Source organism: Diuraphis noxia, unplaced genomic scaffold (assembly GCF_037042655.1).
Source record: "Diuraphis noxia isolate RWA-SAM2 unplaced genomic scaffold, SU_Dnox_SAM2 contig0001, whole genome shotgun sequence".
Classification (NCBI taxonomy): domain Eukaryota; kingdom Metazoa; phylum Arthropoda; class Insecta; order Hemiptera; family Aphididae; genus Diuraphis; species Diuraphis noxia.
Genome location: NW_028301711.1, coordinates 44,411,914 through 44,426,627, shown reverse-complemented (window position 1 = coordinate 44,426,627; position 14,714 = coordinate 44,411,914). Strand labels below are relative to the sequence as shown.

The window sequence follows — 14,714 nt, the reverse complement described above, 5'->3', positions numbered from 1 at the left end:
TAAGTTTCTCTCCTCTTATGTCTAGTTGACGAATTCCGTGACGAAATTTAAACTTATCAAGCCATCCCGTGCTTGCTTATTGAAGATTGGATCGCCATCTAGTTTTTTATTAATTTCACCTGCCTTGGTCGTAATAATAGGATCAGAAAGTGGAATTCCTTGACTTCGGGCTTGAATAAACCACTGATACATAACGTTGTCAAGTTGTTCATATTTTGCCGATTTCATGGTTTTACGACTTCTGACATCTCCATCGTTGCTTTGCATTTGCGACACATGATGCTCAATTTTTTCAACATCCAGTTTTATATCATTCACTGTTGTTCTCCCCACACCATAAATCTGAGCAATATTTGTAACAGTTTCACCTTTCTTCAAACGTTTATTAATTTCAAGTTTTTGATTGAATCCTAATACAACACGTTTCCTCTTTTCTGCCATTTTCGGCAACACTAATACACACGGTACACGCTTACACGTAGGCTGTTCTTCGTCGGTCACATATTAAATTACAATACATACATTGTAACGGAGTTCCTATCTCTACATAAAACGGTCCTTTTCAAGACCACCAATCGAGCAAACACACAAGAGTGACAATATAATGTAACACATTTACCCAACGTGACACACGGAAAAAGATAGGTTTTCATCGAGTAGGTTTCACCAATATGACGGGTGAAAACCACATGGATGGAATAGAAACCAACGGATCGAGGTGTGGTTGTTGCTTGGTGAAACAACCATCCTCGACCAATCAGAGAAGAGAATAACACAATATAGAGTATATATACCGGTGCATTTTACCGGATTATCATCAGTCTTCAATTCATCTTCCACCAGTCAACAACTAAAACAGTTTGGAAGAATAGAAGACCCCGAAGACCACCGCCAACGAATCAGCGGACTGCGACCATCCTCGACGACAAAAGAACTCGACGAAGCCGATCTAGACTTACCAGATGGTAGTCACGAACAGATTGACGTTAGCGAATCAAACTAATCGGCCGGGACCTACGAGCACATCAACGTAGCCAACCGTGCAACAACAACGGTATCAAGATAAATCAACGGCCGACCTCTCAGCGCGGTCAAATAAATCGGTTCTATTCAGAACCAAACACCACGTCCCACCCTTGATGCGCCTGCTTAGGTGTCACCGCGAGAAAGTACCGCGCAGAGGCAAGACTTGCTTGAGTCCGTGAACGAGCGAACTTAACTCAATCCATATAATTATTCACAATAATCAATAAATCCAATACCTGTAAGTATTTCGCACCTCTATAGGTTAGGTTGCGACCCGCTTCCATAAGCCAGCCGCGCGACCTGGGGTACTCTGTCCCATTTATATATAATATAATTATTTGTAATGTATATAATTATACAATAAAAGGCATTATTTGTATACCAATCGTACATTCATTTACGGTTACGATACGTCGAGTAATGACGGTCCGTAACAGCTGGCGCCCAACTCGAGTCTCGAGTCTCTACAAACGACCAACCAGAAGAGAATAGAGACAGATAACAGACGATACGGTAGAAACTTATATTCATTAGCAATCAATACGATTATTTAATCGTTTACTACGGAACTATATCAGAACAAAACATCTACTATTCGGTACGGTGGGAACATATACCCATCAATACTCAGCAATATCAGAAATACTATCAATCAGCGCAAGACAGAAACGGTACCAGGTCACGTCTGGAGGAGACACACAACTCTTGGAAAAAAATCGACCATTAGAGGAGAAAAAATAGGAACACTAGAAGATACTATGCAACAACTAAGCGGAAAACCAGAGTCTATAGAAAATCAATATGAAGCGCTAAAACAACTTATTAATGATACAGATACCAAAAAATTAGAAATAGCAGCACGACAAGACAAAGATATACAGAAACTACAGATCGATATGAGTACACTACAAAACACAAAAAATGACGGTATATTTGTAAACACCAATGCTAGGTCAACGGTGGATATTACAGCCCCAACTTTTAGCGGAGAGAGAAAGACGGAACATCCAAATCAATTTCTGAAGGAAATACATACATACTTAGAACACAAACAAATTACCACCAGAAAAGAAAAAATGATAGTCATAGAAGATAACCTTCGCGGAAAAGCAGCAAAATGGTACACAATGATCAAAGACGCAGCACTAGATGAAGTAACTTTCAATGAATTGTTCCTCAAACATTTTTTCTCCGAAAATCATCAATGGGATATTTTCATCAAATGCACGGAAGCGGGGAAAAACCGATCAAAAAGGACTTTCAAGAACACTTTCACCATTGGATGGCGGAATTGAAACACCTTGAATTGATTCACCTAAAATGAATGAAGAACAAGTAATTAATTTGATTACAAAACATTTTCCAATAGCCATTAAGGCTTACATACAAACGACAAAAAAAAAAAATTTCTACCAATATGGGAAAGGTTAGGTGAATTGGAAAATAACATAAAGCAAGAAGAGGATCCAGTTAAATATAATGAAAACACTACAAAACAAATAAATACCAGGCAAAGAAATTCATACAACAGTACGACATACCCGACAAACAACCAAAATTATAAATATACTTCAGACGTACGAAAACCATACACACAGAGACAAGTACAGCACTATGGAGGTAACCAAAATCCCAACATCAGACAATTGACTATGTATCTACCAGAACTTGATGCTGACCCAATAATCATCGATAGGGAAGAAACGATTGAAATCGATGATAGGACAAAAAACTGGGAACAGGGGACTGTGGAGATAGATCATCTTCAGTCATAAACACCCTTGATCTAAAGCACATTACAAAGACAACGATTAAGAAAAAGCACCCACCAGACAAATCATTAAATTTATTAAAATCCGAAGATCTTACAAAAGATTAAGACTTCGACGTTACATTTACTAAAACACAACAATTGGGTTGTCCATACATACAAACATTTATAAACAATCGAGGATATGACATGTTAGTAGATTCAGGAGCCGAAATATGTGCAAAATCGAGGAATATTACGACAACATAATACAAGATGATTCAAAGATACCAATAATACCATTAACCGGACTTAGCATACATAACGCGATGGGCAACAAACCAACAAAAGTAACCAAGCAAATTTTGTTACCGATAGAAATAGAAAAAGAGCAAATACATACACCATTCATTGTAATAAACAATTTGAATGAAAAAGGGATGATAGGCAGTGAACTTATGTTTTTGTAATTTTTAGTTTGTTCAATTATTGTCAATGCTATTATTTATTTTATGAAAGTAGCTATTTTATTTTAGGAATATGTCAATTGTGCCAGAAATAACAGGCAAAGAAAAAAGAAGTTGGGATTTAAAAAGGTAATACATTAACTGTACCGGATGATATTGATGTCCAAATATGTAATGTATAATATCCGGTGATAATGGGCTGCAGTACGAATAATCGTTATGATATCTATATTGATATTTTATAATTGTTAACAAATTATTCTATAATGATATGTATTTTAATATTTTACGATGTTTTATTCTATATTTTGATTAGTATTTTTACGGTTTTTGCTAGTGATTTATAATGTCAACGTATACACGTCTTATTAAACTTTATGAAAATAATATATCTAATATTTCTGTATTCCTGGTTTAATCGATGTACACCTAATTAATTTGTGATCAATTTACTGGTGCAAAATATAAATACCTTTATAGGTTGGGATAAATCCACCGGTGCACATAATGTATATACTTCAGGTAGTCTATAAAAATCGGCTCAATTGACAAATACCGTTTATTTTTCCATTCTTTATAACAGATACAGTGAAATTGCATACCAATATGTTAAACAAACACTGATCATATCATATCAGGTTCCAATATTAATTAATTTTCAATGTTTTATATAATTCCCTAACCGTTTTCTTATTTTCATACTATTGATACCTGCAGTGTTGTAACTGAACTTCTGGAGTACTGTATGCAAACAAATATCTATTGTGATCCTTTATTTTTGAAAATTCAAAATCTAAGTCTGACCACCAAAATAATATTGATTTAAATGTGAATTTAATCATCAAAAACATACAAGTTCCAATAAAAATTATATTACCTAATTATAATAATCAATATTCAAATACAAACTTTATATTATTAATAATATACGGTTAGGTATACCACACCCATTTGCAGCCCGGCTCAAGGACTAGAGACCGGTTTTCAGGGGCGCCGCATAAGTTTTAACATATTCGATATAGTATTAGGGGCGCAAACTAATTGCCTCCCGAAGAAAAAAGGTCAATAATTTTTATACGAATTGCCTCCCGATCTTATACGAGTTGCTTCCAGATATACCCTACATATTATCGTGAACGTAAAAGGTATAGTAGTATAGTACTAGTTGCCTCCCAATAGGTAGGTAATAAATTTATAAGTGGTTCCAAACATTTTCAAATAGCATGTATCAAAATAAGTTAGTAATTTCAAAGTCGTAATTTATGACTTTGTGCATTGATATTTGATACGATTCTCTCTCTCTCTCTCGGCCCATTACCGCAACACAAATTTGCTTCCACCTGTCTCTATCTTGAGCTTCTGCTTCCATATCTTGTATTCCAAATTCTTCCAAAGTCTTTTTTACTTTCTCTATCCATCTTTGTTTTGATCTGCCTAGTGATCTTGTCCCAAGGGGTTTCCATTTTAATACCGCTTTCATTAGGCTATTTATATAAATGAACTGGTCTGATAATTACTTAGTATAGTGTAATTTTTTATTTGGTGAAAGTGTTCTTGGAAGTCCTTTTTGATCGGTTTTTTCCCCGCTTTCGTGCATTTGATGAAAATATCCTACTGATGATTTTCGGAGAAAAAATGCTTGAGGAACAATTCATTGAAAGTTACTTCATCTAGTGCTGCGTCTTTGATCATTGTGTACCATTTTGCTGCTTTTCCGCGGAGGTTATTTTCTATGACTATCATTTTTTCTTTTCTGGTGGTAATTTGTTTGTGTTCTAAGTATGTATGTATCTTCAGAAATTGTTTTGGATGTTCCGTCTTGCTCTCTCCGCTAAAAGTTGGTGCTGTAATATCCACCGTTGACCTAGCATTGGTGTTTACAAATATACCGTCATTTTTTGTGTTTTGTAGTGTACTCATATCGATCTGTAGTTTCTGTATATCTTTGTCTTGTCGTGCTGCTGTTACTAATATTTTGGTATCTGTATCATTAATAAGTTGTCTTAGCGCTTCATATTGATTTTCTATAGACTCTGGTTTTCCGCTTAGTTGTTGCATAGTATCTTCTAGTGTTACTATTTTTTCTCCTCTAATGGTCGATTTTTTTTCCAAGAGTTGTGTGTCTCCTCCAGACGTGACCTGGTACCGTTTCTGTCTTGCGCTGATTGATAGTATTTCTGATATTGCTGAGTATTGATGGGTATATGTTCCCACCGTACCGAATAGTAGATGTTTTGTTCTGATATAGTTCCGTAGTAAACGATTAAATAATCGTATTGATTGCTAATGAATATAAGTTTCTACCGTATCGTCTGTTATCTGTCTCTATTCTCTTCTGGTTGGTCGTTTGTAGAGACTCGAGACTCGAGTTGGGCGCCAGCTGTTACGGACCGTCATTACTCGACGTATCGTAACCGTAAATGAATGTACGATTGGTATACAAATAATGCCTTTTATTGTATAATTATATACAGTACAAATAATTATATTATATATAAATGGGACAGAGTACCACGGGTCGCGCGGCTGGCTTATGTTCGGACCTGTAGAGGTGCGAAATACTTACAGGTATTGGGTTTATTGATTATTGTGAATAATTATATAATAATAAATGGATTGAGTTAAGTTCGCTCGTTCACGGACTAAAGCAAGTCGTGCCTCTGCGCGGTGACGACTATGCAGGCGCACCGAGGGTGGGACGTGGTGTTTGGTTCTGAAAAGAACCGATTTATTTGACCGCGCTGAGAGGTCGGCCGTTGATGTATCTTGATACCATTGTTATTGCACGGTTGGCTTCGTTGATGTGCTCGTAGAGCCGATTAGTCTGATTCGCCTACGTCAAATGTTTGTGACTACCGTCTGGTAAGTCTAGATCGGCTTCGTCGAGTTCTGTTGTCGTCGGCTGGTTGCGCTTGTACGGCTTCGTCGAGGTTTGTCGCAGTCGGCTTATTTTTTTAGCGGTGGTCTTCGAGTCTTCCATTCTTCCAAACTGTTTTAGTTGTTGACTGGTGGAAGATGGATTGAAGACTGATGATAATCCGGTAAAATGCACCGGTATATATACTCTATATTGTGTTATTCTCTTCTCTGATTGGTCGAGGATAGTTGTTTCACCAAGCAACAACCACACCTCGCTCCGTTGGTTTCTATTCCATCCATGTGGTTTTCACCCGTCAAATTGGTGAAACCTACTCGATGAAAACCTATCTTTTTCCGTGTGTCACGTTGGGTAAATGTGTTACATTATATTGACACTCTTGTGTGTTTGCTCGATTGGTGGTCCTGAAAAGGACCGATTTATGTAGAGATAGGAACTCCGTTACAATGTATGTATTGTATTTCCGTTTGCAACTGTTGTTTTGTACACACGTCCGTAACGCAACCAGTCACAGCCGGATATTTTCGTTATCTAGTTTCTACCAGCCATGGGAGGCCACAGAGGTGGTCGCTCCAGAACCAAAAGAGCAAGCACATCCCCTGCTCGGGTTGATCGCTCCAAGCTAACCAAAAGGCTCTGCAATTCTCCGCCATCTATTGAACCAACCGTCAAAAAAGGACGCCAGCGTTCGGCAACTGCCTCTCCTGTTCCAGATGAAGAGTCCTTATCAGGTGAGTCATATCTTTCTGACAGTACATCCACATCCTCGCTTTCTAATCGAACCACAAACTCAACCCATTCACCCATTCTGTCTGGAGAAAATGCCGATAACTCTCCGTGTTCTAGTAAAAAACCTGCTTTCCGAATCCCCCCGATAATTGTAAATAAATCATCTGATTGGCGCAGAGCTGCTCCAATCATATTCAGCGACCCAATACTCTCACCTGAAATCATCTCCGCTCAAGCAACTTCCGACGGCTCAATTATTATTAAAACCCGAGAAATTAGCCACTACAGACTAATCCAGAAAATGTTATTAGAACAGAACATCCAATTCGTGACTTCAAAACTTCCAGATGAACGTACACTAAAATTTGTATTAAAAGGTGTTCCCACTGACATCTCTACAGACGAAATTCAATGTGAATTAGAGTCGTTAAATTTTGACGTTAAACTTGTTAAACGCTTTGGCCCAGTGAACAAACCAATGCCAATTTGCTTAGTTATCATTGGTAATAGCCTTACATCCAAGCATATCTATGAAATTACTGATCTATTTTATGTTAAAGTTTCTGTTGAGACCTATAAGAAATCAGGACCTTCACAGTGTTTCGCATGTCAACGCATAGGCCACGGATCCTCCAACTGCACCCACCCGCTTAGATGTGTTAAATGCTCAGGTGAACACAAAGCTAGCCAATGTCCCAAAACTATCGATCAAGACCCAACATGTTGCAACTGTGGTGGTAAACACACAGCAAATTACCGTGGTTGTCCATATCTCGCTCAAGCCGCTAATGCAAAGCTAGCCAAAAATCCACAACCAAACCCCTCACACCCTACAGATCAACCTATTCAATCCCACAGTGCCGATACCACTAAAGTGGACTACGCCTCTGAAACTAAGTCCAAGAAGACTTTAAGCAGCGAGCAGGTAATCGAACTTTTAACTGATCTCCTTTCAGTTCTGTCCACATCGGATGATCCCAAATCCATGCTAATATCCACTATAAAATCCTTTATTACCCTATTCGCAAACCAACAATGATGTCTAGCTTAAAAATTGTACATTGGAACGCTAACGGCATTACAAAAAGAATTAATGAACTCGGTGCATTCATTTTCACTAACAAACCTGATATTATACTACTAAATGAAACTCATCTCAAATCAAATCTAAGCCTCAAGATTCCAAATTATATCACATACAGGAATGACCTTCCACCAATCCGTGGTTCTCCAGCCCATGGCGGCACAGCTATCCTAGTTCATCGTAAAATAGTCCATCAACAAATCGACACAAATACAAAACTTCAATCTACATCTATATTAATAAAAATTAGTAATAAAACCACTCTCATCTCTTCGGTATACAAACCCCCGTCGTCACCCTTATTTACATCTGACCTCGACCTTCTCATCAATAGTGCAGATAATTTTATTATTGCTGGTGACCTAAACTCAAAACATCCTCTCTGGAACAGCCGCAAGACAAATGCTGCCGGATCAATACTTTATAGCCACCTCCTGCAAAATGACTACGCAATCTTCGCCCCTGACACCCCTACACACTTTCCAAGCTCCAACAAATGCAGACCTGACGTATTAGACATTGCCTTAATCCGCACTCATCTTCTAGTACACGTCACAAACCTAAACGAGTTATCATCTGATCACAATCCAATTCTACTTGAATTAACTGACTCACCTATCACAACCTCTCCCCCACCTCCGAACATTCAAATTAATTGGGAAAAGTTTTATCACACACTCAATGCAGAAAAACCTAACACGGCTCTTCTTACAAACTCCAAGCAAAACATTGACATCAGCATCCAAGCACTCACCAATTCCATCCAATCAGCTCTTGACAACTGCTCGTACACTCGCGATAGGGGCAGTCGTCGCCTAGTTATTCCCGCGGAAATTCAACAAGAAATAAATGAAAAAAACCGAATCCGCCGAGAATGGCAACTAAATCGTGACCCCCAAATTAAAAGATCGCTAAATTCCAAAATCAAAACCATTAGATTGATGCTACAAACGCATAGGAAGGACGAATGGGACAAGTACATTGATTCCATGAACCAAAACGAAAACTCTATATACAAGCTAAACAGGAGTTTGCTAAAGAAAAAGCCAGCCGCACACCCAATACTAGGACCAAACGGTTTGTCTTACTCTGCAAAAGAGAAATCTGAGATCATCGCGGACTCCCTTGAACTATAGCGGAACTGATGACCATCATTTGACACCGTTTAAACTAAAACGACGCGTTCATGTGCTCACCGCTTCTTTAGCGATCGTTTTGTACCCATAAGTATCATTCTCTCAAATTTATTTAATGTTGAATATTTATAAAGTACTTACTTATACACGTGTACTAAAGTGTAATTTTACAAGCTATTCAAATAATTAGGTATGATTGGTCATAGTTCAAAATAATGCACAACATTTCCAAATAACGTAAATTTCATGTACAATCACTTTATTATGATGGTTAGGTTCTCTGATTGGTCGAGGATGGTTGTTTCACCAAGCAACAACCACGCCTCGATCCGTTGGTTTCTATTCCATCCATGTGGTTTTCACCCGTCATATTGGTGAAAGCTTTTTTTTTTAACGGTATCGTAGGAGGCCGGAGACACTCAAAAGCATTTCGTCAGCTCCCCCACATCATTTATTTTAACACACATGATACATTACTACAAAATAATAAGGATTATATTTAACAGATATAGGACACATATTACAAATGTGGTAAAACAAAACTTCAATAGGTTTCTAAATAGGTTATTTCTTAAATAAGATTCGTCTTACAATAATACAATGTTAAATTGTTTTGATTTACTACTATGTTTTTACTAAACTATAATAATTAAGAAAATAATGAAAATGTAGGTATCCCTTCACTTATTTTTAGTCACTTTGACCACTGTGAATAATAATACAAAAATCTGATATTTCGATCATTAACTATTATAAATAACGAAAACCTATACTTTAAACAATTATGTACATAGGTAGTTGGCTTACATGGTGTCATGGTCCAACACATCCTATACTTTATTGTATTAATTTTGTTTATATTAATATTAATTCTTGGTTTTTCAGTTTGGTAAGTTAATTGTTGATGATATATTTAAATTTTTATATACATATAATAATATTTTTATTTGAAACATAAGACACATTTGCTTTTATATATATATAATTCATCTACGTGCAATTTATCAATATAAGTTCTATAATAATAGGTATGCATTATATACATTAGGTGTAAAAACAAAAAAAGGTAATACATTTTTTTATACGTTATAACTGATTAATATTGAGTATAGTCTATTGCCTGTAATAAAATATTAATAACTTTTAAATTAATTATTAATAAGTAATGACATTATTATGTTGCAAAACTTAATAGTAAATCAAAACATTTTAATAAAATATATAAGTGTATAATAAATCAGAAACAATATGTATAAAAACATGCTTTTTTTATGACATGTATTTTTATATTGATATTTTTTAATAAAATAAATATTAAACAATATAATTATATAAAATTATTTGAAAGTAAAAATACTTAATTCTCATAAAAAAACAACATTGTATTATTGTAAGACGAATCGTATTTAAGTCTATATACAAGCTAAACAGGAGTTTGCTAAAGAAAAAGCCAGCCGCACACCCAATACTAGGACCAAACGGTTTTTCTTACTCTGCAAAAGAGAAATCTGAGATCATCGCGGACTCCCTTGAACGTCAGTTTTCTACCTTCAAGGGCCCAGATTTACCTGAAGTAAAGGAAAGCATCGCGGCCCTCAGAGGCTCAGTGCTTACTGGTCCCAATATTTTCACCACTCCAGGGTCAATCCAAAAACTTATATCCAAGCTAGCAAAGAACAAAGCCCCTGGCAGAGACCAAATCACAAATACTGCCCTAAAGTTTCTACCCAAAAATAAATTACTAGACTTAACTAAAATAATAAACGGTTGCTTCAACCTATGTTACTTTCCAAGCGTATGAAAACTCTCGTCCATAATTTCCATTCCGAAACCTGGCAAAAATCATCAACTGCCAGAAAGTTACAGACCCATTGCTCTTATTTTTTCACTCTCAAAAGTATACGAACGTTTAATCCTCCAATCTCTCCAAAAATCTTTAGCTGGAAAAATAAGAGATGAGCAATTTGCATTCCGTCAAAATCACTCAACTGTTCTCCAACTGACCAAACTTATGGACCAAATAAGCGAAAATCTCAACCAAAACATTCAAACAGCTGCTATCTTCCTCGATGTTGAGAAAGCTTTTGATAGCGTGTGGCACGACGGGCTTCTCCACAAGATGATGTCCATGAATATCCCTCTACAACTTATCAAAATCACAGAATCTTTCCTCTCAAAACGAACCTTTTCCGTAAAAATTGAAAACCAAAACTCGTCAATAAGGAAGGCAAACGCAGGCGTACCACAAGGCTCTTGTCTTTCCCCTACGCTCTTTAATATTTATACGAATGACCTAGCTACACTTCCTAAATCTCGTGTCTCCTTATTTGCGGATGACACAATGTTTTACTGTTCAAACCACAATGCGCGTTTTGCATCTTTCCAACTCCAAAAACAAATAAACCTGGCTTCAGACTGGTTTAAGAAATGGCGTCTCCATATAAATGAATCAAAAACCTCTGCAATCCTGTTTGGCCGTACAGGAACTGCAAAAATCAAAAATATCAATATAAATAATGTTCAAATCCCTTGGTCTAGGAGCGTTAAATATCTAGGAGTAACTATTGACCGCAACTTCAGTTTCTCCACCCACGCATCCAACATTATCAAAAAAGCTACTCAAATTCGAGGCTTACTATATCCTATTCTAAATAAAAAAAGCCCAATCCCCACTAAAACCAAATTAAACCTGTTCCAAATGTACATCATCCCTATCCTAACTTACGCCGGAGAAGCATGGGCACCCTTTGTCAGCTCATCCACTTGGAAGAAAATTGAGGCGGTTCAGACTACAGGCATCAGGATAATTTTAGGTCAGCCGACCTTTGTAAGGAACTCGGTGCTTCTGCACACAGTCGGTTTCATTCCTATCCAAAAAACCATTAAAAAAAATGCCTCAGCCACTTTTCATAGAATCGCTAATTCATGGTACAACCATATAAGAACCATTGGCAGGTGTTCCCCCTCTTTATATACCTCGAGACATAAACAGCGTCCGAGAATAAGGCTTTGGGCAACAAGTTAAAGTAAAATTTAAAATTTAAAAAAAAAAAAATCCATCTCCAACTTCAGCTACTAGCAAAGGCAAAAAAGCCTGGAATAGTATATAGGCGAAAGCCGTGCTACCAAGTAAGTAAGTAAGTAAGTAAGTATGTATTGTAATTTAATCAGTGACCGACGACGAACAGCCTACGTGTAAGTGTGTACCGTGTGTAATAGTGTTTTCGTAGTTTATGTGTCGTGTTTCGAAAATGGCAGAAAAGAGGAAACGTGTTGTTTTAGGATTCAATCAAAACTGTACTACCACTACTGTCCACTACTACCAAAAATAAAATACAATAATTTTTTTTTTCAAAATTAATTATTCGTGAGTTTCATTCTGGATATTGGAATAGTAATTTTATTACTAATACTAAATATTATTTCAGTTGTAGTAAGAGGATTTTCAAAGTTATATTTATATTAATTAGCTTTGTCGTCTAAAACTTTTATGGCATAGCCTAGTGGCTTGTTTAAAAACTTCAAAATGAATATATTTCATTGTAAATAACCTACGTTTGAAATTCAAAAACATTTAGCTTCAGACGTAAAACGTGTAAATACGACAATAGGTACTGAATAACGTTGTAGTACTTACGCGGTAGTTTCACCTTTGTACGTTGCTTGTAAATAAATAAAAAGAACCCAAAAGTGTTACATGTTCATTTAGGTAAGTTTATAAATTTAAATGGACGCGCTACGAGCCAAGAAAACACGTTAAAATGTTCAATCAATGTTCATAAAATATGCGACGGAGAACATATAAATTCAATTTTTGCGTAAAACATCCGTCGTGCGAGCTCTTAAAAATATATATTGGATTTCGGGTAGCGAAAAAACACAAAACGATTTGCTGGCACGTACGATTTTATAGGTATAATATACACAAATGTGATACTCGTGTTATACCTATATAGTTGCCAATACGCTACAAGACATTTTATTTATATTATGTATAGCGAATATACCAACAATACGTTATAACGAAATTATACCATCTATACTAAGCAAATTTAATAATAAATTTTAACTAATCAAAAATGATTATTAATGTATGTTTTATTTTAGCATTGTGCAAAATATTTTCCGTAAGGTGCCGCGTGTTTTAAAGAAAATTTATAGGTACTTCGGGAGAGCAAACCAAATTTTCAAATTTTTAAATGCTTAGTTTTATAACTTGTAGTTTGTATGAAACATACATTGGAAATTATAATAATATATAAGTTTATATAAATAATGTATTTATTTTTTAAATCAATACAATTTTGCGGTTACTATGTGAGGCAGAAAATCTGTATTCACAATGTCATTTGAAGTTTTTTGAATTTATTTTTCGACTGAAAGTATTGCAATATTTGTTAGTTTTGAGTAGATCATTATCTTTTTTAAGTGAGTTTTAATTTACTGGAGGCAATAGAAAATTTTTTTTCAACTCCGGAGCTGGACAAAACCCGATGATGGATATGATTATTGCAATAAAAGTAATAATACACAAATACACAATGCAAATATAATTAAATATAGTCTTACATAGGTACTTTATTTAATTATAAATTTATACCCATTAGGATTTAGGACATAACTAGAGACTTTTTCTAGATATCGTGTATGACGTATATTTAATAAGAAATTGGTACGACTATATAGTTTGTATAATTTCTTGTCTACTTAATAATACTTTCTGCCAATAAAACAATCTACAGACATATTAAATAATATTTATCGCATTTTCAAATTTATGTAAGTATGTATTATTCACTAATATTGTAATGCCATAGTGGATAAACATTTTCCATTACAGAGGTAGTACCTATTTATACAATAGAAACTCTGCCAAATAGGCGTCCGAACTAGGCCTTTGTGCTTACTCCCGGACATAACGAAAAAAAAAATTACAGAAGTAATGTGCATCATTGAATAACAGAAATTATATGCTTAAAATTTAGAATAAGCCAATATAGCCAATATACGCCAATATATAATAAATGTAATTGTGTTATATCTTATATAATGTTCTTATTTTGACATTAAAACACTTGGTAACAATTATAGTGTGAACTGTAAAAATAATATGGGTATCTACTTATTGTTATAATGTTTAAATAGGTACCTATCTTAATATTCACAGTTTGGTAAATTATTTTTTTAAATCTTTTTAAAAACATAGTATTTTGAATATTTTATGGAAATAAATTCTAGGCTCCATTAAAAATATACAATATCATTAGCAAAAATTATCTACCATGTAATTATCAGCATTTCAAAGTTGTGCCCAGATTTTTCCATTATTATTTGGAGATATTATCTATATACATGATACAATATTTGTTTACATCTTTTGTGCCACTAAAATGATCACAAATTAATTAGGTATATACATCGATCAAACCAGAAATAGACATATTAGATATATTATTAATATAAAGTTTAATTAGACGTGTATACGTTGACATCATACATCCCTATCAAAAACCGTAAAAATACTAATCAAATATAGGTATAGAATAAAAAATCGAAAATATTAAAACACATAAGTACATATTATCATTATACAACAATTTGTTAAAAATTATAAAATATCAATATCGATAGCATAACGATTATT

The 14,714-nt window shown here is 35.1% G+C and overlaps 1 protein-coding gene and 2 pseudogenes across 1 annotated transcript; 2 read left to right on the top strand and 1 right to left on the bottom strand.

The window, feature by feature from the left end:
* Positions 1-671: 671 nt before the first annotated feature.
* LOC149060750 (uncharacterized) lies at positions 672-2,801 on the top strand (annotated as a pseudogene).
* Positions 2,802-4,731: 1,930 nt separating this feature from the next.
* LOC149060749 (uncharacterized) lies at positions 4,732-6,223 on the bottom strand (annotated as a pseudogene).
* A 445-nt stretch (positions 6,224-6,668) lies between these two features.
* Positions 6,669-12,204, top strand: LOC149060748 (uncharacterized). Its single transcript, XM_089229193.1, has 2 exons — positions 6,669-6,873; positions 11,803-12,204. The coding sequence occupies exons 1-2, from the start codon at positions 6,669-6,671 to the stop codon at positions 12,093-12,095; spliced, it is 498 nt and encodes a 165-aa protein (XP_089085319.1). The 3' UTR covers positions 12,096-12,204.
* Positions 12,205-14,714: the final 2,510 nt, after the last annotated feature.